Source organism: Anser brachyrhynchus (genome assembly GCF_964034855.1).
Source record: "Anser brachyrhynchus genome assembly, chromosome: 28".
NCBI lineage: Eukaryota > Metazoa > Chordata > Aves > Anseriformes > Anatidae > Anser > Anser brachyrhynchus.
This window is the reverse complement of record NC_137721.1, coordinates 3655042-3676082: the sequence shown is the minus strand read 5'-3', so window position 1 is coordinate 3676082 and position 21041 is coordinate 3655042. Positions and strand designations below refer to the sequence as shown.

Below are 21041 nucleotides of genomic sequence, written 5' to 3'. Positions count from 1 at the left end.
AACTTTTCTGTCAGGTAACCAACACCATGTACGTTTAAGATTCTACTATAGATCAAATATGCATCATATTTTCTGTTTTTTCCCCAAAAGTATGCAATTATACCTGCATTTCTAGTGCATTTTGATCAAATGTTATGTGGCTTTCTACAGCATGTGCAAAGTGGTGGTGTTATATTATTCCAAAATCATTTGTACTGTTGACAATTTAATTTCATTTGTCTGAAAGGTCTGTAACACTGCTGTCTTCCTTCACAGCCATTTTAGTTAACCCAGTTTGAAGGGTGATTATTACTTCATCTGCTTGAAACTTGTTCCTTATTGCTGTGCCTTAGTTAACTGCAATTGTTTCCTTATTTATTAACTGATAGTTAGCTACATCTTCTTCCCCGAGTATTTAGGCTTTGCTGTCTTGAATTAAGTGCTTGCCTGTGCCTGATAGCTTTCCCTATTCATGAAGATTTTGTTTGGAAAATTCTGACTCTTTCTAAAAGGCTAACAAGCTGGTATCTTGCAGTGGAGCCAAAAAATGTAACACATGACTTGGTCCTTTTTACAACACTACCATTGTAATCTAGCCTTATATTTGGTACCAGAATTATTTCATTGATGGTACTTGGGTTGTCAGCCCTCTACTTAAATACAGGGAACCTGTCTTTCTTCCAAAGAAAACAACCCTGTGCACTTCCATTCCTCTTTCCCTTTATGATTGAGTCTTGCATAGAATGTGATTGTGCTTTTACATAACCCTGAACTTCCTAATATGAAACTTCTATTTCACACCACCTTTCAGGCCACTAATCAGCTTGAATTTCCCTTGTTTTTCAGGTATCCCACAGGTTCAGAGAACTGATGAAGCTGTTTCATACATCCTGTGATGGGAGCTCTGAAGATGAGGAGGATGCAACTAGTACTAGTAATGCAGACCAATTGTCAGATAAAGATCTGCTGCTTTCTGAGGAAGAACCTGATGACTAAGGGTTTCCTGGTTTGATAAGCTGCTGACTGCATCAGGAGAGCTGTTTGCCAGTTCGCTGCTAGACAGGTGCTGTGGATAAAGGAAAAAATGCTTTTGCAGGTACTTAATACGGCACCTTTTTTGGTTCACTTTCTTAGTAACTTCTGACAAGCAGCACTTCTCCATCTGTATCAAACTAAAGGAACAAAGAAAGCGTTAACATCCTTCAGAATCTATACAGGGTACTTCAGAAACAAAATGACAGGAGTGATGTTTGTGGACACTGACCTCTGTCTGTTACGACGACTTCAGCCATCATACCTTTGCAGAGAACATGTAAATACTGTATCATAAGATGTCTGTTTTCATGTGGAACACGATTTTTTTGTAATTTTTTCCTTTGTGTTGATTGTACATGGGAAAGTTACAGAATTCAAATTGTATTTATTGTGTGGTCTTAATCTAACATGCAAAGCACACGAGTTTGCAGAGTTTAGAAAAACAGAACACCACCAGAACAAGCAGCTTTCCTCCTTTACAACTTCAAGTAGGGGGACAACTTAAGCCAGCCTTTGTAATAGGGTGAAATTAAAAGGAAGGAGCAGAGGGGCCATCTTCAAGCACCATTTCCTTTATTTTGAAAGCAATCTTGAAGAATATTCTTCCTTCCCCTATCTCCAGTAATAAAGATGAGTCAGTCTGAATCTGTTTCATCTTCAGATTTATCATCTCCAAAACCTGTCTCATAGCATTGTGATAGAGTTCTTAGTGCCTCTACGGCCTCGTGGAAGTCAGCCTGTTCAACTCCTGCAGAGAAAAAGCTGGCCCATCGTCGAGTATTCAGCTTCTGTAGATCCTTGTATAAGCTGTAGAGGAGCGTGTGCAGAACAGACGAAGACTGCAGGGATGTTAATACAGGAATACTTTCAACAGCTGCAGGGAAAGATAGCGTTGTTTAAATACAGCGATCAAAATGTGTTTCCCTAGTCTATTCTACTTAATGATCTTCTTGATAAGCAGTTGCTTTACTTGAAGTCAGCATAGCAAAAAAATGCGCTTGCGACTCATTTTTTGCCCTGCTACCTCAGAAGTGCTTTTTAAGGAAAAAAAAATAAATAAATCAACACTTTAGCTCTGTTAGACCCTACTGCCCCTTTTTGTGTTACAAAATAAGTTTAACCACACATTACCTGCTGCAGAATAACTGGAAGGTTTGTCCAGGAGGAAGCCTTGTCTGGTCAGAAGAGGAGAAAAAAAACGGGGATATGGAGGCCGGGTCATACACGGCTGCTCAAGAACGTGGAATGTGCTGTAAAGAAGAAACTGAATAAAGTTACACAAAATGCTATCTTCCCTTTCTAGTTGGTATTCTGTAAAGAGACTTACCCACCTGAATGCCCCAGGAAACACAGCATGTAAATACTGCTGCAGAATTTGCTCAGCTGTCTCAAAAGCATCGAGTGGAGAAGTAGGCTGCTTTCCTGGACAGCTGCTACAAAGAAAAATTCATGGTTTTTTTTTTTTGGGGGGGGGGGGGGGGGGGGAGGGCTTGAATGAAGATGGTGATGATTTAGCTGCTCTTCAGTTGTTTCGCTATTAAACTAGCAGCATAAGATCGCTAGCTTGTCTTAATTCAAGTCACACTCCTAATGGAAAGACAGTCATTTTGTAAAAACTTGTGTCAGAAGTTGCCAGAGTTCTGAAGGAAAAGGGTAGTGCAAATGTTGATTACCTGATGTGACCTTCTTTGCAAATTCCTCTTAGCACAACAGACTGAGCAAAACAGCAGCTGACGTTTTGCTCCCTACATGAAGACAGCAGCTTCCAGGGCAGGTCCTGCTGGTATGTGTGTAAAACATCTGGAAGCGAGTGGCCATACACAGCAGGAAAGGGAACTGAAGCCCATGCAGCTGCAACCTGTGAGTTGGAGAGGGGGGTGACAACTCATGGTCTGTAATACGCTCCCCATGCTTCCGACACAGGCCTCTGTCCTATAAAGAAGGTGCTTACATTGCTGCATGTACGTGAAGTAGAATAACACCAGCTCTTGTTTACAGCAGTAGTTCAGGTAGAGCTGAAAGAGTTAAAGGGTGCTGTTCTCTAAGCCCTTACCTTTCTCCCAGAAAAATTAAGTGTTTCAGCAAGGTGCATCATAGAGCCCCGAGAGGAACAGAGTCGGTAAGGAACAGTAAGGGTATCAAGTGCTGCTGCCAAAATTGCACTGCTGTGGTAGTTAAGTGACGCCTATGGAGGACACAAATGGAACTGTTACAGGACAAGTTAAACTCTTTTGTTCCTTAAAAATATGTACAAAAAGCAATTAACTTAAACATGGCCTATATAAAAAAAACAACAGTATGCTAAACAATTATTTAAGATTTTGGGTAAGTGTCAGCTGTTGGCTAACAACTGATCTGTTACTTGTTTTCTTGTCAGCAGCTTTTTAGTGCCTGGACAGGGCTTGAGGTGCATACCCTCATACCCTGCACCTCTAGAATACCTACACTGTTAAGATCATGTTCTGTTCAGTTGATTAAACTGTAATGGAATGAAGTATTGTTCATACCTCAAGCAGGCTATTGACTTAGAACTAGCTTTGCATGTATTTAATATACTTCAGAAATCTAGTTTCAGCTGTAACAGACTGACACTTAATTAAAAGTTAACAGTAATAATGCAAATAATAACATGGAACAGGAGCTAAGACCGAGCGATACAATAAAAAGGGAGAAACAGCTTATTAGCCAGTATTTTTTTTCAGTGCAGAAACTAAAAATAGTACACTAACTGAAAGCATCCAAAAAGAGAAACTCATTAATCTTTTTAAAAGTTAAAAAAAAAAAAAAAAAGGGGGAATAGTAGGTCAGCAGATGGGTCTATTGACAGGGAAAAAATAATTTCTGCTTACTAGAGCACCATTATAAAATACACAACTAAAATATGTAGCTGCAGAAAATATTTTGAGTGTCAAGTCTTAAAAAATGCTGTAAGCTACGAAAGAAAGCATTTTTTTAGGTAAACTGCTACACAGTACATACATCATAGTTTATGTAGGGAAATGTAATGGGAGGTTGTGGCTTGAGTCCTAGACTCCCATTGAGCGACATTGGGCAAAACAGCGAGCTGTGACTGGAGAGGTGTACAATTCCTAGGGCTGTGTTCATCAGCCTGTAAAAGTTCTTCTGAGAATCCTGGGGAGAAAAATCCAACAAATGTGTTCTTAAAGATGCAAACGAGATCATTTAATTCAGATTGGGCATGATAGCTTTACATATTCTTGTTTTTTTTTCAGTTACTTACCCCCATGTTATGCATGACTGGAGTCAAGCCCCAGGTCAGGATTCCTTTTCCTGAATACTCATCGTAGAGCAGTTCTGTCACCTTGGCACCAACTCCAGAGAACCCACTGTGTAGGTCACAGAGGACTTGAAATCCCTGTGTAAAACAAGAGACATGACATGAGTTTCTGTTCAATCTTAAAAGAAGTTTGTTTAAAAAGAAAGGGGGGGGAGGTTGGACTGAGCTATCAAACCTGCAGATAATCACACTCTTCGACATAGAAGTGCAACCGATCTTCCAGCTCCTCTACACAGCCATGCTCTTGCAGGAGCCTTTCACCTTGTCCAAAGGCTTCTAGACGACCAGACTCCCTAAAAAGTAGAAAAAGCTCTTATTCTACTCTCTCTTAATGTTCCCCTGAAGACAAAATTAAGATCCTGTTCTGGATAACAAATTCTGAACTAAATGGCTGTTGCCTGTTAGCCTTCTGCTAAGACCTACCCGTTGTGATTGTACTGCTGGATGACGTAGATGCTCCGGGGATGCAGCTGCACATTGAGGTAATCGGACCAGACCTGCATGCTGCTACCTGAGTAAACATCCTGGGAAACATCGAGCTGCGCTGGGGCAGAAGATGCATCTGGAAAGAGAGCAGTATGAAGAGCCAACATCTTTTCCACTCTGAATATCCCCTTGATAGGAAAGGCAAATGGGGAAAAAAGCTTCCCCTGAAGTTGTGTGGTACAGTTGCTCAACCTGTTTGCTTCTTTAAGCAAATAAATGCTTCTTTAAGCAAAGAAATGCTATTCTGTAACTTTTCCTCTTGTGCCCTTGTATTAGTTCACAGACAAACCATCTACCATCAGTCTGCAGTCACGAGGGCTGCTCTGCCTTTCCAGAATTCTTTGATCTTCAGCAAGGAAACCAAAACCATCAGGACTGAACAAACCAGGTAAGACAAAAACATAACATACAGAAAGCACATGCACACCTTGACGAGAAGTGCCGAAGCTGCCCTTTCCATCAGAACAAGCATCTCCCTAAAGAAAAAGCCCAGGGAAGGCGGTTACGGGACGCTTTGCCTCTTCTTTTCGTGGACGTACAGGACAAAGCCCAACGTGTGGACACCAGACCGCGGACAGGCCTGTAGCCCCTCTGTGGGGAGGAGAAGCTGAGAGCTGGGGCTGCTCAGACACGAGGAGGCAGCTCCGAGGGATCCCATCCACGTCCATCAATCGCTGCCGGGAGGCGCGGAGAGCAGCAGGCTCCTGCCAGCGGTGTCCAGCAGAGCCTCCACGTCGTGCCGAGGCTCTGCCGGGGCACCGGGAAGCACGGCCCGGCCGGGCAGGTGACGGAGCCCCGGCACGGGTACCCAGCGAGCGCGGAGCCCCGAGAGACCCTGGAGATCTCCGAGCGCCACCCAGACGCGGTGCTGGGCGCCCTGCTCTGCACCAGGGACGGGACCCGGAGGCGCCGCGCCGCGCCCGGGGAAACCGAGGCGAGGCCCCCGGCGCAGCCCCTGCCTCCGGCCCCGCTCCTCCCTCCCTCACCGTCCGCTGCCCGCGGTCCCGCGGCGAGGCGCCTCCGGCCGCCGGCTGCTCCACGTAGCTCGCCACGTCCCCGCGCCTGCAACGCAAAGCGGCGGCGGCTGCCGGCTGCCCCTCGGCGGCCCCGCACCGCCCCCGCCGCCGCTACTCACCAGGCCGCCGGAGCCTCCGGGCAGGCGGCGCCGCGCCCCAGCGAGCCCACGCCGCCTGCAAGAGGGGAGCAGCGGGGAGCGGGGTGGCCCCGCCGCGCCCCGGCCTCCCTCCGGCCCTCCCTCACCCCGTGCCGGCCCTCCCGGCGCTACCTTTCAGCTCCAGCGCGATGAGGCGCGGCGTGCGGCTCTCCTCCCGGCCGCCCGCGGCCCTCAGCAGGGCCCCGCTGCCGAGCTCGGCGGAGCCGCGCGGCGCCGCGGCCTGCGGGGGACGGCGAGCGGGTGAGCGCCGGGCCCCCTCCCGGTCCCTCCCGGTCCCCCCCCCCCGTCCTCCTCCCGCCGCCCACCTGCAGCCCCCACCAGTGGGAGCCCACGCAGCCCGCGTAGGGGCCCAGCTGCAGCGTCACCGCCTCCCCCGCCGCCATCGCCCCGCCGGGCCGCGGAACCGGAGGCGCGTCACGGCGCGGGCCCCCCTCCAGCCACCGACACCGAGAGCGACACCGGGAGCGGCTCCGCCCTTTATTGATGGCGCTACAGCGGCCCCGCCAGGCGCTCCAGCTGCTGCGGGTTGGAGCCGCTCAGGAAGCGCAGCTCCTCCTTGCCGGCCTCCGTGCGCGCTGCAAGACAAGAGGGACGAGAAGGGGCGCTGAGGCTGCGGCTCCGCGGCCGGCCCCGACCCTCGGCATCCCCCCCGGCCCGCCTCTGCCCGGCCCTCGGCCGGCTCAGGCCGCACCTTGCTCGTGCTGAAGCCATTTCCGATGGAGGTAGTAGTGGTAGCAGCTCTCAAATTCCCGCTGGCTGTAGTTGGGAACTAGGACAGGGACAAAAGGATCCAAAGCGTCGAATCCTTCCTGGAAGGGAAAGGGAAGCCTGAGAGTGCCAAAAGGAAGGCTGCCGACAGTCAGGAGCACACGGGCACAGCTTCGTGGCACTGGTGGAGCTGTCTGCAAGGGGCAAGCTCACACAGAATTAAGCAAAGGAAACTAACGATGCGCGTGATCTGAAGATGATTAAAGAAAGCCTGCAATCTTTGGACCTGAATACAGTTCCAAAACAAGGATTTCTGTTTGTTTTCTAATGTGAAAGAAAGGGAAGAAAAAAAAAAAAAAGACAACTCACCTTTCCTAGTAACTCATGGGGCAAATATGCAGAACTTGGTTTGAATAGAGAGCCAGTCTGGCTAAGTGTTGTCACAATAGCACCTCCATTCTAAAAGAGATGTAGATTACAGCATATTTTACCTGCAAACTTTGCATTTGTGAAATAGTTACAGATTCTAAACAAGTGAGGTCCTTTCTTCCCTGTTCTCACAGTTACTTCAATTCCAAAATTCTGTGTAATGGACCCAATATAATGCTCCTAAGTATGTTAATCGTGGCTATTCCAAGTATACATGCAGCACAGGAAAGAGAGCTGGTGTTTAAGTGTCGGCACTGAAACATGAATGGCATTTATGAGTAAGAATGACACCTGAAACATCGAAGAGACTTTTAAAAGAAATTCTCTGTATACATTTAAATCTGAAGACTACCTGAGAGATTAACATGCAAGGGACTGAAAAAGCAGCAGAAGGAATTAACCTCCTACAGCACGAAGTTTAACAGTTTCTAGAAACTAAAAGTTCTCATTAGTTCAACAAAATCATAAAACAAAATGTTATTAAGAGTTTTTAAAAACTGCTACCTCAGGAAGTGTGAGTCAAACTGGAGTTTGGCATTCAAGAAAATCATCACTACACATTTAAGCTGTTCTTATACTCTGGTACACACAGCTGCTGCTGGCCGATGTCAGAAACATTGATGAGATACTAACCCTAAACAGTCGCATTGTGCTTATGCTCCTCTTCACTGAAGAAATAGCACGATGTTAGTTTGCAGCTTTACACTTACCAGCACGTAGCTTTAATTGCTGCAAATAAGGCACCCGAAGGTAAAGAACAAGACTCACCCAGTTATTCATCATCATCTTCCTTAGGTTGTACACTAGTGTCAGCTCCTCTGGAGAAACCTAATGAAAATTGTCTGGTATGACTTTTTTTTTTTTGCCAGTAGTTTTCATCCAAGAAATAAATTCTTCTCCCCCCACTTTAAACTAGAGTGGAAATCTCTCGTGTGCATCATTTAGGTGCATTTTTTTCCTTTGCTTTTACTTAGCACTATTCAGCCCTGGTAATGTTACATGGAGAAGTGCCCAAACCTTTCCTACCAAAACACTATGTATACATCCCTTCTTCTTATTGAGAGAACTTTCTTCAGCAAAAAATGTGTAAAGAACAGCATGTATTCTGCAGGTCCCTCTGAGCTAGCAAAGCCAAACATGCATTTTACTATAGGCGACAAGCCAAATGTGTACCTTACTACGTATAAGAAGTTCTACAGTAGGGATTACTCTTGAACTTCAAACAATACACCCTCCCCTGCTCTCCCTTGCAGTACAGCTATATACACAGAAATTTCATCGGAGCAAATCACTTCTTACAGGGCTTTTGTCTTCTTTTTTTAACGTAGTCCTTCCCCAGAGCGCGTTGACGCCATCCACTGCCACAAGAACTCTAAACGAACCAAGATGACATTGCTGCTTTATCTCTTTCAGCACCACCCCTACAGCATCGCTGGCACTCCTCACTCGAGCTAAACCCTTAGAGTAGGAAAAGAAACATAACTCAGGTTGTTCTCGTCAATAGATGATGTTGGCAGCTCTGGGCACTATCTGTCCTTCCTAAGTGGTAAGGAAGATGTAACAACAGTCAAGTCTGTTCTTTCCTTTCAAAGGAGCAACCTGGTGTCATAGTAAACAACGTAGGAACTTGAAAGTTCTGATTTTTGCTTCTATTCAAGTTGGGTCTACATATCCCTTTAGAGATCCATCGCAACTTCCATTATGGTTTTTATAGTGACCTTGTTGATAGGAAAATGCCTTCCGCTTCCTAGAATACTGTTTGTAAGTTGTTTTTTTTAGAAGCAGTATTGTTTTACAAATGCAATGATGAAATTTTCTAATAAAAGGCAAGACAAAGCCAGAAATGGTTGTTACTCCTTACCTGTTCTACCACTTCACCCAGTGGTCTGCCCTGCTCCGTACTTTCTCGTTTGCCCCATACATATTTTTGTTGTGTTTTTATCTGTGTAAGAGAAGAATTAAATCAGGAATGAGGGAGCACAGAGGTAGCTTCGCAGCTCTGGATGGCAAGATTCCTGCTTCTTTTCTGGCATTAAAGTCTAGTGCAGAATATGTGCAAAGAATTCAGCTCAAATAGCCATCCCCAGAGGGGGATTTATAGTACTTCTTTCTCTACAAAAAATTGCATTCTAGTGATGGGTAGGGTTTGTATGCAATATGAGTACATGCGTTAATACATGAAGCATTTCTCAAAAATGTGCAAGTCTAGATTTCACGTCCAGGTCTTAAAAGACTGGAAGCACATGCACATGTAGTTCCTGAGAAACAATCCTGTGGATAGTTCTTAGCTACTAACCAAGACAACTCTACAAACCTCTTTTAGAAAGTGCTCATTTGAGGTTTTGAAATTCTTGAGCCAGGAAGATGCTTGCAAAGGCTGATCAAGCCGCTCCTTTTTATAGGAAGACTGCATAAGCTCCTTGCAGTTTTTCACCCAGAGATGAGCTGTAAGCAAAAGAAAACAGTTGCCATTTTTAGTTACAATAATTGTATAAATTGGATGGAAGGGTCTCTCTCTCTTATCCTTATTCTGCTACATAGAAAGAATATGCTGAAGTCTAGGTAGACTACTTCAATAGCCTTTCCCTCATGCACCAGGTAGGTCACCTGGTCGTAGAAGGAGATGAGGTTGCTCAGGCAGGACTTGCCTTTCATGAATGCATGCTGACTGGGCCTGATACCCTACTTGTCTTGCACATGCTGTGTTATTGCATTCAAAATGACCTGTTCCATCACCTCTCCTGGCACCGAGGTCAGGCTGACAGGCCTGTAGTTCCCCAGGTCCTCCTTAGAACCCTTCTTCTAGATGAACGCCACATTATGTTCCACTTTATTTTGTTGATGGTTTTTTTTGTGTGCTTAGTAAACCTTCTCCACTACAGAAAAACAAAGATAATTTGCACTGGCCTACCCTGCAGCTTTCTCTTGAAGCAGCATATTCCAGATAGGCAAGTGTATTTGATGTAGTTACAGACAGCATCAGTGGTCTTACCATCTGGGATGTGCAGCACCAGCCAGCCTTGCCTCGCGCAGTAGTGAACCACATGGCACAGGGTCATGGTTTTCCCTGTTCCTCTCTCACCATCTCCAACACAGTCTATCAAGGAAAGTCTCCAACAAAACGCTAATGAGCATTAGTTGACTGTTAATTGATAGCCATTCCCTCAGCTGTGCTGATACCACTGTTTGTGGACCTTAAGTCAGACTTGTACACATTTATTTGTGCCACAGACAAGCTTCAGGAACTCCTCAGAGGAGTTTTTGCTGACAACAGGCATGGTAGAACCACTCCCTGAAGACTAAACCACGGTACTCAGCAGTAATCAAATGTGTGTGATCTCGTCATGTGTGTAATCTCACCTGCTTGTGTTTAACTTGCATTCTACTATCAAGTAAGTGATAAAAGATACAGATCACATATCTGACAGCTGGGTGGGCAAAGTTGGAGTTTTTCAGGTAAGTGAAAAGTTCTAAAGCTGGTTTTCGCACCATCAGGCAGGCTTCATTGAAGGTCTTCACCTGAAAAAAGGAACAGAACATGAATAAGAAGCCACATGCCAGCACACAACAGCTGTTCCTAGCATGACTCCGTCTCTGATACTGTCAAGGGTCCTTCCCGGATGGTGCCAGCAGAAGGAAAACTCCATTATGCCTTGGTTCATCGTGACATTTCTGCTGTTGCTCTATACAACCATCTCTAATATATTCAGAAGGGCCGTTCTAAGTTCCACATCAAACTTCTATGGTAGTTCTAACCAGTCTGCACTCTGGTCTCTCAATCTCCCAGACTAGAACAGAACAAATTTGTAAAGAGGTGATTTTACCAGAAACACAGCAATTTACACTGAGGTTCTTCTGTAATCTCAGGCTGAAAAAACAGCCAACTACTTTCAAATATAAAACCTAAACAATACTTCTGTATTTCTCAGTGTTCCCAAGCCTTGGATAAATAGTTGTAATACTTCATCAAGCCTGTTATCAAACAGCCAAGCATCTAAGATGTTAAAGAATGTTATCTTTTCATTTCCCGTCTTTTCTGTAATATTAAAAATGTTTCTTACAGACCCAAGCCTTGAATATTGCAAGCTACCAAGCTGTAGTAGTAGACACGCTCTCCCTACTGTGTTATCTTAAGCCTAACAACAGGCACATTGAGAAATTAAGAGGTTCCAACTGCAGTCTGAATTGGGAAAATGCTGAGTGTAGGAAAGCTAGTGAGTGCAAGACTAAAAGTGGTTAGTGCTTCAATAGCATCAATGAATCAAGATCTGACCACCTAGAATTGCTAACTTGGATAAGAAATCTGTTCCTAAAGTCAGTCAGTCTATGTTACGTGTTTACAAAGCCTGATCCAGTCATGGCACGATCAGTCTCACAACAGAAATCAAGAAGCAAGACGTCTGTCGCTGGTAAGATTATTTCTTGCGCTACCCCATTTCATACAGAAACGTAATTGTGGAAAAATATTTCTGTAATTCATTATGCATTCAAAAGTTACAGGTGAAAAACATTGGAAGGAATGTTGCCTAAGGTAGAATCCACGTGTTCTTCTGCCACTGTTTTGGTTAGACTGACTTGTATCTTTGAGATGTAGAAAATGCTGCTGAGGACCAGGAATAATTGCATTCTTGCATATTTTTTTCAGCTGAATAATCAGCACACCTACCACTCTGTCTTATTCCAACAGAAAAGCATGGCAGTTGATAGATCGGTTCTTCCCTAGTACCAGTCCACTCCCTACAAATCTACTTTAAGACAAAAGTACCTGCTGCTGGAAACGGTAGGGCAGTCCATGTGGAAAAACAGCTTTCACCTCCTCAAGAGGAATGCTATAGTGGCGACCCTCGTGGTGTTCTGTGTGGTTGGCCTGGGAAGGTAAATTGCAAACTGTAAGGCTCCAGATAGTCTGATTAGATAGTCTGACCTCTTCTGCACCCAGAAGGCTTGGGAGGGAACGCTCAATCAAAACGAGTAGATGCTTACGGAGAGTCAGAAGAACTTGAATATTAAAGCAAGGCAGAAATAGTATCAGAAAATTACTGGCAGATGCTTAGGAACAGTCTAAAGTATATCCTACCAGGCAAGAAACAGATTACTTCAACTTGTGTATGAGCCATTGTTTTGTGGGCACCCGCAGCCCTGTGCTTTATGAATTTATGTAATCTTTTATTAGTCCGCTTGTACTTCTGATCACCGCAATACCCGAACAGTAATGTGGTTGCCCTCTGAGTTGTCTGCTAGATTCAAGTGTACTTCAGGTCTGCAACTAGATAATTTCACTAAGTATCTGTTACTTGATTAAGGAGCGTGTATCTCCATTTGACACAGACTAGCAGCAGCTGTGTTTTTGCATGGCAGCGTTATCTATGGACTGGAATAGACAGGCAGTACTCCAGAGATCATTTTTATTCTCATTTTCATCACTGACCCACTGCGTAACTTCAGGCAAATTCCTTCACTCTTCAGCTCCTACACCTGCAAAGTGGGTCAGTATCTTTATCATCATGTTTAGTCACTTTGAGTTTTGCTAATGGAAAGGTATATAAATGCTAAGTCTTATTAAAAATTTAGTTTTTGTCTGGCCTTCTTAATCCATTTTTAATGGGTCTTTACTGTGCACAAGTATGACTGCACTTAGAACTATCGGGTTTGCTGATGAAGCAAGCCAGCGGAGCTGATCCGCTGCAACATGCGATCTGCAATACAGCAAGTCTGAGGAATGCTGATCTGATAAATTAGTAAGCAATGGTGGATGTCGCCAAACATCAGCACGTGAAGCCAGAATGCCAAAGCCAGTTGCCTGGCAACATAAATTGTAGGTACAGGACAGTGGAGACAATTCTTGCCATCTGGACTCTCCTGTGCAATCTATAGAGACGCTCCGACCACATGAGCAAGATCATCTGCATGCTGCTGTTTCCATAGAGACCCCAGAGGAATCAGTATTGAAAGACTCCAATTACAGAGGCAGCAGAAAAGCATCTCAAAGGCTTATTCCATTCCTTTATCCCACTTCATTTTGTGCTCGAGATGAAGACTGGAGAGCTATCCTGTGCTGAAGTCATCTGGGGTGTATTTTTTATCCCCCTCCATAGGCAATTTGGGGAGGTTAGTCAGGGAAGGATAACCTTGGAGTTGAAATTAATGGTGTCTGATGACAAGCTAAAACTGTATATTGCAGAGCCTCAGATGTGGCTATTTCATCTACGCAACTATAGAGAAGGAATCAATACTTGTTCCCAGGAGCTTTGAGGCAGAGGACCGGCCCTGTATTGTTTTAAACTGCACAGCCATTGCCTGTTTTCCTTTGGGCTGGGCATCATGGTCTAGGTACCTGTTACTAGGTCTCTGTGCTGCTTTCCCTGATGCTTACCAGAACAACACAGCCCCGGTAAGCACTCCTGGCTCCGTCACATCCACAGACTGTTGGGATGTACATACCTGCTGTTTGACAATAACAATCCTGGCAGTTACTCACCGGGTCAGTCTCGTTGGTATAGAAAACTGCTCTTGGTCTTTCTGCTGGGATTTGGACATCCTGGCTGAGGACAGAACTTAAGCAATCTTTGGCTGCTGTATGGAGAGCATATCCGTGGTCCAACTACAGAAAGAAAAATGCAATCAGACAACCAACTTCTCAGCAGTCAAAGACTGGTAGCAGTGAAAACCAGACAGGAGTTTGTTTTGTGCACCCACTGCATGCACATTGTGATAGGCTCTAGGTAACACGCAACACAGGGCAGAAGTCTCTGCAATCAGAAGACAAATTCACGATTAGAGTGTAAACTCGTCATGAAAAAAACAAGCGCTTTAAAACCACATTTCATATTTAGATGCCTGCTTCTAAACTGTTTCCGTTCACTTAGGTCATCTAACGAGCCAAATCCTGCACCAAAACGAGTTATCCCCTTTGAGGTTGCTTAAGAGCACACGTACAGCCATTGGGGCCTTATTGCTGGGAAGTTCCCATAGTGTTTCTGCCTACACTGATGAACAGTAGCTACTACCTTGAAAATTCAAGCTGTCTGGTAATCCATAATCACCTCAATTATTGAGGGATTAGCACAGCGCTGCCCACTATTTGATATTTATAATTACATTCCCTGCACTGATTTTCCTAACTGTGTCCCCGCATACAGACTCTTTCATTATAATACAGATGTGGCTGAGAAACTGAAACAGCCAGCTAAGCTGATTAATTCTTTTCTCCATAGACAGACTCCTGAAGCATGCCCATAAAGCCCAGCCAGAACAGGTAAGAGCGAGCAGTAGAAGGACAAGCATTTTATTATGTTACAGTGCAAGAAAATATGAAAAAAACAGATTCATCAATGAATAAAAAATGCTTATATTCCAGCAGCTGTGACCAAAGCAACCAAAACTGAAAGCTACCCTCCATATTACTGACTGGAACAGTTGCAGGCCCCAAGTATAAACAGAGCAAGTATTTTCCTATTTTGTCTGTGTGCGTAGTTGAGAGTAGTCCTAAACTCAAGTTTAGAGACAGGAACAGCTGTTGCAGTTCTACGCAGCATGATGCAATTCTGCTGTCACCCGAGTTTTCCTCAGGGGGTCATCTGAGAGCCACAAGGGCTCAGAAGAAAGTGTGATGTCGGATTACCCCACATCCCCCTTTAAGTACACAATGGACTCTTCAATCAGCATTTCAGCACATTATTTAAAAAAAAAAGGGGGGGGAAGGAAGGAGTTAACAGTCTTGCACTCAATACTGTGTACCTATATAACGAACAGCGGCGGTGTAAATATGGAAGAACAATAAATATTGATTTTTATCATCACATTTTAATACCATCTTCTCTTGTTCCCACAGTGTTCTTTTCCTCCTTAAATTCAAATGATCAGTTAGGATATCTTATTTGGCTATTCTAAAGTGACTTAATTTACAGCCTGGAGCAAGACACTAAGGTGCTAATTTAATACATGAATAAGTACAATGCGCAACTATTGTCACCCATTCACCCAGAACATTTCACCCCTAGGTCATTCTTAGCCTAGAATTTCAGGCTCTCTCATTTTCTTTGAGCATTTTATGCTCCCGCCTCCTCAAATCACAAGTGGATGTCTTAGGGCCGTGTGTTCTGCTCGTTTAAGAGAAAAGACAAGGTTACTGCACTGTGGGCATCTTCTACCTGGAGTACCACACAAAGCCTTTGCGGTACAAAAGCCCGTTACTAGGAAGTCCTGCGAAAGGAGTAGGAGACAGCATGGTAAGACAGGATGCAAGCGTGAGAGGGACTTTGTCATGAAGTCCAGATCTCTGTTCTCACAGCCAGATACGCAGAATTTCTATTTTTTATCAGCAGAACAGACCCCATCTTTACATTACAGAGTCTTGGAAAGATACCGTTTTAGAATATCACTTGTTTGCCCCTTAGCATGACATCTTCCTCATAATCACTACGTAGCCTTCCAGTGGTTTGGAACTTTTCCACGGTGGACTTGAGATCATGCTGGGCTGTAGACGCAGCTTCTAAGTACATGCAGACATGAAATCCTTCCTAAGTCTTCAAAGTGCTACCAAACCAAGGTAAGGTCCTAGAGTGAGAGAATTCCACGCTACTAACAGTTATCTGGATTTCAGAGACACAGACTTGCATTTTGTGAATTACTGTGTTTCCCTTTACAAAATTCATGCAAAGAATCACAGAATCATCTAGGTTGGAAGAGACCTCCAAGATCACCTAGTCCAACCTCTGACCTAACACTAACAAGTCCTCCACTAAACCATATCACTAAGCTCTACGTCTAAACGTCTCTTAAAGACCTCCAGGGATGGTGACTCAACCACTTCCCTGGGCAGGCTATTCCAATGCCTAACAACCCTTTCAGTAAAGAAGTTCTTCCTAATATCCAACCTAAACCTCCCCTGGCACAACTTTAGCCCATTCCCCCTCGTCCTGTCACCAGGCACAGGGAGAACTCGCTACAGCCTCCTTTAAGGTACCTGTAGAGAGCGATGAGGTCACCCCTGAGCCTCCTCTTCTCCAGGCTGAACAATCCCAGCTCCCTCAGCCGCTCCTCGTAAGACTTGTTCTCCAGACCCCTCACCAGCTTCGTTGCCCTTCTCTGGACTCCCTCAAGCACCTCCATGTCCTTCTTGTAGCGAGGGGCCCAAAACTGAACACAGTACTCGAGGTGCGGCCTCACCAGAGCCGAGTACAGGGGGACAATCACCTCCCTAGCCCTGCTGGCCACACTGCTGCTTATGCAGGCCAGGATGCTGTTGGCCTTCTTGGCCACCTGAGCACACTGCTGGCTCATATTCAGCCAACTGTCAACCAGTACTCCCAGGTCCTTCTCGGCCAGGCAGCTTTCCAGCCACTCATCTCCCAGCCTGTAGCTCTGCTTGGGGTTGTTACGCCCCAGATGCAGGACCCGGCACTTGGCCTTGTTGAACCTCACGCAGTTGGCCTCAGCCCATCGGTCCAGCCTATCCAGATCCTCCTGCAGAGCCTTCCTACCCTCGAGCAGATCGACACACGCACCTAACTTGGTGTCATCTGCAAACTTACTGAGGGTGCACTCAATCCCCTCATCCAGCTCATCGATAAAGATATTGAAGAGGACTGGCCCCAGCACTGAGCCCTGGGGGACTCCACTAGTGACCGGCCTCCAACTGGATTCGACTCCATTCACCACAACTCTTTGGGCCCGGCTACACAGCCAGTTTCCAACCCAGCAAAGCGTACGCCAGTCCAAGCCAAGAGCAGCCAGTTTCTCGAGGAGAATACTGTGGAAAACGCTGTCAAAAGCCTTACTGAAATTGAGGTAGACCACATCCACAGCCTTTCCCTCATCCACCAAGCGCGTCACTTTGTCACAGAAGGAGATCAGGTTCGTCAAGCAGGACCTGCCCTTCATAAACCCATGCTGACTGGGCCTGATCACCTGCTTGCCCTTTAAGTGCCACGTGATGACACTCAAGATAATCTGCTCCATGAGCTTCTCTGGCACTGAGGTCAAACTAACAGGCCTATAGTTCCCCGGGTCTACCCTCCGGCCCTTCTTGTAGATGGGCGTCACGTTTGCTAGCCACCAGGCGACTGGGACCTCCCCTGATAGCCAGGACTGCTGATAAATGATGGAAAGCGGCTTGGCCAGCTCTTCCGCCAGTTCTCTCAGCACCCTCGGGTGGATCCCATCTGGCCCCATCGACTCGTGTACATCCAAGTGATGTAGCAGGTCACCAACCATTTCCTTGTGGATTATGAGGGCCACATCCTGCTCCTCATCCCCTTCCACCAGCTCAGGCTGCTGGTTATCTAGAGAACAACTGGTCTTGCCACTAAAGAGTGAGGCCAAGAAGGCATTAAGCACCTCAGCCTTTTCCTCATCTCTTGTAACTAAGTTTCCCCTCCGCATCCAGTAAAGGATGGAGATTCTCCTTAGTCCTCCTTTTTGTGTTAATGTATTTATAAAAACATTTTCTGTTGTCTTTAACAGCAGTAGCCAGATTGAGCTCCAGATGAGCTTTGGCCTTTCTAATTTTGTCCCTACACATCCTTACACATCCTTATAATCCTTCTGAGTGGCCTGCCCTCTTTTCCAAAGATCATAAACCCTCTTTTTTTTTCCTAAGCTCTAGCCACAGCTCTCTGTTCAGCCAGGCTGGTCTTCTTCTGTGCCGGCTCCTCTTTGGGCACGTGGGGACAGACCACTCTTGAGCCTTTAAGATCTCCTTCTTGAGGACTGCCCAGCCTTCCTGGACTCCTCTGCCCTTCAGAACCACCTCCCAAGGGACTCTGCCAACCAGTGTCCTGAACAGCTCAAAGTCTGCCCTCCGGAAGTCTAAGACAGCGGTCTTACTGGCCCCCCTCCTGACTTCGCCAGAAATAGAGAACTCTACCATTCTGTGGTCACTCTGCCCAAGACAGCTCCCGACCACCACACCTCCCACCAGTCCTTCTCTGTTTGTGAACAGAGGGTCCAGCGGGGCACCTCCCCTGGTAAGCTCACTAACCAGCTGTGTCAGGAATCTATCTTCCACGCTCTCCAGAAACCTCCTAGACTGCTTCCTCTGAGCTGTACTGCATGTCCAGGATATGTCTGGGAAGTTGAAGTCCCCCACGAGGACAAGAGCTGACGATTTCGCAACTTCTGCCAGCTGCCTGTAGAATTCCTCATCCGTCTCCTCATCCTGGTTTGGCAGTCTGTAACAGACCCCCACCAGGATGCTTGCCTTGTTGGCCTTAGGCATAGGCACATCTGGATAAAACAAGGCTACAGAAGAGTACCTTTGAATGACCTAAAATATCAGTTTTAATGCATTATATATTCTGACTTTCTGGAGTAGCAAGCAACACATCACTTGGTCCCTTCTCCTGAACAGAGGACAGTGCTTAACACTGATCCCCTCGCTTTACACAGAATGACAGAAACACGTGCATACACCTTTCTGGCTCACTGTAGGTCTGCATAGCAAATCTTAACATGCATGCAAAGCTCTCACATTGTCGTGTCATCTTTTAACACAGCTTATCCTAACAACATAGAGTGGACTTTATAGTAAGTTTCCACCTGCAAAAGGACAGTAGTTTAACTCAAATCCCTGAAATGGCAGCAAACTATCACGTGGTACATGGAGATTAATCATAAAGTCATGTGCCATAAGGTGGAGCTGTTCCTGCATGATGCTACATATAAGTCTCTAGAAAAGACTGCTGATTTCATACAGGCTGCCATGATAAACCCCGTACTGTAACAACCAGGATCTCGTCTCCAGAAGCAAGGACTTTAACAGTCTTCCTCTTCAACGGGTGCATAATCACTACGTACTAATGAAAAAACATTTCAAAGACAACAGAAAACTAAACAACTGAAATTCTTTACCTTTAGGAAGTCACTCCAGATATGCAACATCAATTCATTATGCTACATATAATACAAGGAAGCTTTACTAATAACATAGTGTTGCTGCAGTGTTGTGACAGAGCTAACATTCCTACACCCACCTGAAGCACTAAGCCATCTTTGGCTTTGTGAAAGAGCCACACACAGCCTTTGTGAAAGATTGGTTCTTCTGTACCAAGAGAAAGGGCTTCTTCCTTTACATTTTCCAGCAGTGCAGAGCAAGTAGGTTCTCTGTTTTCTGGGATACGCTTGTATCAAAGATATAGACTCTTCAGCATTCTGGACATTTCAGGATGCTAGACTCAGTCGTTTAACAACCATCTCACTTGAGCCAACTGCCCAGACTCACTGACACATTTGCTGTCCCACACGTTTACAGGAATGGAGAGAAAAGTAGAAATAACACTCAGTGGTCTCTCTCCGTAATGGGAGCTTGCACGACCAGTTTATAAGAGACACCACTTTTTATAGTTGTAGACTGTTGTTCCAGGTCACAGGACAGCTGAAGTATTGGAAGCAGCATCATACTGCCACAAGACTTACCTTCAGAGGATGGCAGACAAGACCTTTCAGACTTCTCAGCATTTTTCCTGCAGAGACAGAAGTGAATTTTCCATTGTTTTGATTATTTTGATTAATGTATCTTAGCCTGGGGGAGAATCACTCCTGCCCAAAGAGGTTAAAGTCCAAGCACACAAATAATTCACACAAGCTCTCAGATTGCTCTACAGAAATACAGCTGACTATTAGTCAGCATAATTTGCCTATCTGAAAAAATATTCCATTAGTTATGTTGCCATTTTGGAAAAGCATTTGGGGAGAAAAACAAGCAACTTATTTGATAAGCAAAGATCTTTCATTCTTCTCATGAGGAAGACAGATTCTTTTCCTGGGGATGGGCATTTATTTTGACTGCAGCTGTTAGAAATGTAACAGCAAGGGCTACACAGCGAATATTTTGAAGAAACTGAAATAAGGAAGAGATTGAAAGTGCTTCTATGCTTTCAGCTTCAGCATAACCACGTATCAGTATCTACTGCTCAGACATCTTTGGTTATGACAGGAGGAAAAAAAATACACTCGAGCAATTGTGATGCAACGGAGCCAAAACGTAAGTAAATTAGTTAAATCGCCTCCGTTAGCATTCAAGGCCTTCTCCATCCACTTTCTTAGAAGAAAGTGACAATACCCTAACGAGATGCTGTAAGAATCCTTGGTTGTGGTGAGACACATGGTACAGTCAAAGCAAGATAATTACTCTGTAATTCCTTAGGAGGAATTTGTGTCTTTGTGGAACTCACGGTTAACTGCAGCGCTAACGCTAAGCACGTTGAAGCTGCTCGGACTGTACAGGACAATGCTTACAGCTGTGAGCACACGGGACAAGAAAATAACCTCCCACTGAAGGATGGGAGTTTTGTAAGGACGCTTTGCATTCTTTCACCTACTGCACAATACACATTTGAAGACCAAGCTCCAGTTTTTCTGCTTCGGGAATAAGGGAAGCGATGAGCCCACAGGGCCTTTCAGGTCATTTTACCTTGCTGTGCACGTCCGGCGGGCAGGGGGGAAGAAACTCAGTCCGTCAGGGGAACGGCTCCCGTTTGTTTCCAGCCCCAGCTGCGACGATAACAAAGAGCAGGGTGAAGCCCCGTTTCCTCAGACACGGCTCGCAAGGCTCAAGCACGGCCAGGTGCGCTGGTCCCTGTTTGTTCGGGGCATCCCCGCCGCCCTGACAGAACTCCGCAAGCACAGAGCGCGCCGTAAGGGCTCCTCTGGGAAGTCTGGCGCTCCTTCAGAGGGGGGCGGCAGGGAAAGAGGAGATTAAAACCGCTCCTGCCCCCCGCCCCCCGCCCCCGCACTCACCTCAGGCGCCAGGCTCCACGGCGAGGCAAGGCCGCGGCCCGCGCGAGCCCGCTACGGGTCCCCGCGAGGCCCAAAGGCGGCGCGGGGCGGGCTCGGCCCGGGCCGGCCCCACCCGGGGGGCACGGCCGCGGATCCCGGCACCGCCCCCCCCGGGGCGAGGAGCTGGGGGCGGGGCCACCCCGGGGTGTGGCCGCG

General features: G+C 46.0%; 3 protein-coding genes across 8 annotated transcripts in view; 1 reads left to right on the top strand and 2 right to left on the bottom strand.

Annotated features, from left to right (window-relative positions):
• Positions 1-2303, top strand: part of LOC308183873 (GON-4-like protein) — a 30450-nt gene extending 28147 nt beyond the window's left edge. For both annotated transcript variants that reach the window (XM_080570385.1, XM_080570384.1), the window contains exon 31: positions 826-2303. In XM_080570385.1, the coding sequence (XP_080426511.1) occupies positions 826-975 (150 nt within the window). In that variant the 3' untranslated portion in view covers positions 976-2303. The remainder of the gene's footprint in view (positions 1-825) is intronic.
• On the bottom strand, positions 1569-6411 carry MSTO1 (misato mitochondrial distribution and morphology regulator 1). Of its 4 annotated transcripts, none has more exons than XM_080570409.1 (14): positions 6278-6411; positions 6084-6192; positions 5934-5988; positions 5785-5860; positions 5226-5274; positions 4736-4874; positions 4488-4605; positions 4256-4390; positions 3994-4146; positions 3068-3199; positions 2688-2872; positions 2346-2447; positions 2146-2264; positions 1569-1888 (listed from the first exon to the last, which is right to left on the bottom strand). In XM_080570409.1, the coding sequence occupies exons 1-14, from the start codon at positions 6353-6355 to the stop codon at positions 1650-1652; spliced, it is 1689 nt and encodes a 562-aa protein (XP_080426535.1). In that variant the 5' UTR covers positions 6356-6411; the 3' UTR covers positions 1569-1649. The 4 variants fall into 4 exon arrangements, with proteins under 4 accessions (XP_080426535.1, XP_080426536.1, XP_080426537.1 ...); XM_080570410.1 differs by having other exon boundaries at positions 2346-2444; XM_080570411.1 differs by lacking the exons at positions 5785-5860; positions 5934-5988; positions 6084-6192 and having other exon boundaries at positions 6278-6405.
• Positions 6412-6430: 19 nt separating this feature from the next.
• On the bottom strand, positions 6431-20979 carry DAP3 (death associated protein 3). Of its 2 annotated transcripts, none has more exons than XM_080570418.1 (14): positions 20847-20979; positions 20521-20600; positions 19524-19570; positions 13588-13710; positions 11875-11976; positions 10520-10628; positions 10102-10194; positions 9424-9554; positions 8971-9051; positions 8409-8567; positions 7878-7937; positions 7050-7139; positions 6664-6781; positions 6431-6547 (listed from the first exon to the last, which is right to left on the bottom strand). In XM_080570418.1, the coding sequence occupies exons 3-14, from the start codon at positions 19563-19565 to the stop codon at positions 6462-6464; spliced, it is 1194 nt and encodes a 397-aa protein (XP_080426544.1). In that variant the 5' UTR covers positions 19566-19570; positions 20521-20600; positions 20847-20979; the 3' UTR covers positions 6431-6461. The 2 variants fall into 2 exon arrangements, with proteins under 2 accessions (XP_080426544.1, XP_080426545.1); XM_080570419.1 differs by having other exon boundaries at positions 20521-20773; positions 20847-20961.
• Between the last annotated feature and the right edge of the window lie 62 nt (positions 20980-21041).

Bases quoted from the DNA above. Each gene is read 5' to 3' on its own strand.
- MSTO1 (XM_080570409.1), bottom strand. From the start codon at position 6,355: ATGGCGGCGGGGGAGGCGGTGACGCTGCAGCTGGGCCCCTACGCGGGC. The intron at 4,147-4,255 runs GTAAGTAACTGA...TTTTCTCCCCAG, and splicing joins CAGTCATGCATAACATGGGG to GATTCTCAGAAGAACTTTTA. The intron at 2,265-2,345 runs GTGGGTAAGTCT...TCTTCTTTACAG, and splicing joins GTGTTTCCTGGGGCATTCAG to CACATTCCACGTTCTTGAGC.
- DAP3 (XM_080570418.1), bottom strand. From the start codon at position 19,565: ATGCTGAGAAGTCTGAAAGGTCTTGTCTGCCATCCTCTGAAG. The intron at 11,977-13,587 runs GTGAGTAACTGC...TTACCTTCCCAG, and splicing joins ATACCAACGAGACTGACCCG to GCCAACCACACAGAACACCA. The intron at 8,568-8,970 runs GTAAGGAGTAAC...TCCTACTCTAAG, and splicing joins TGGGTGAAGTGGTAGAACAG to GGTTTAGCTCGAGTGAGGAG.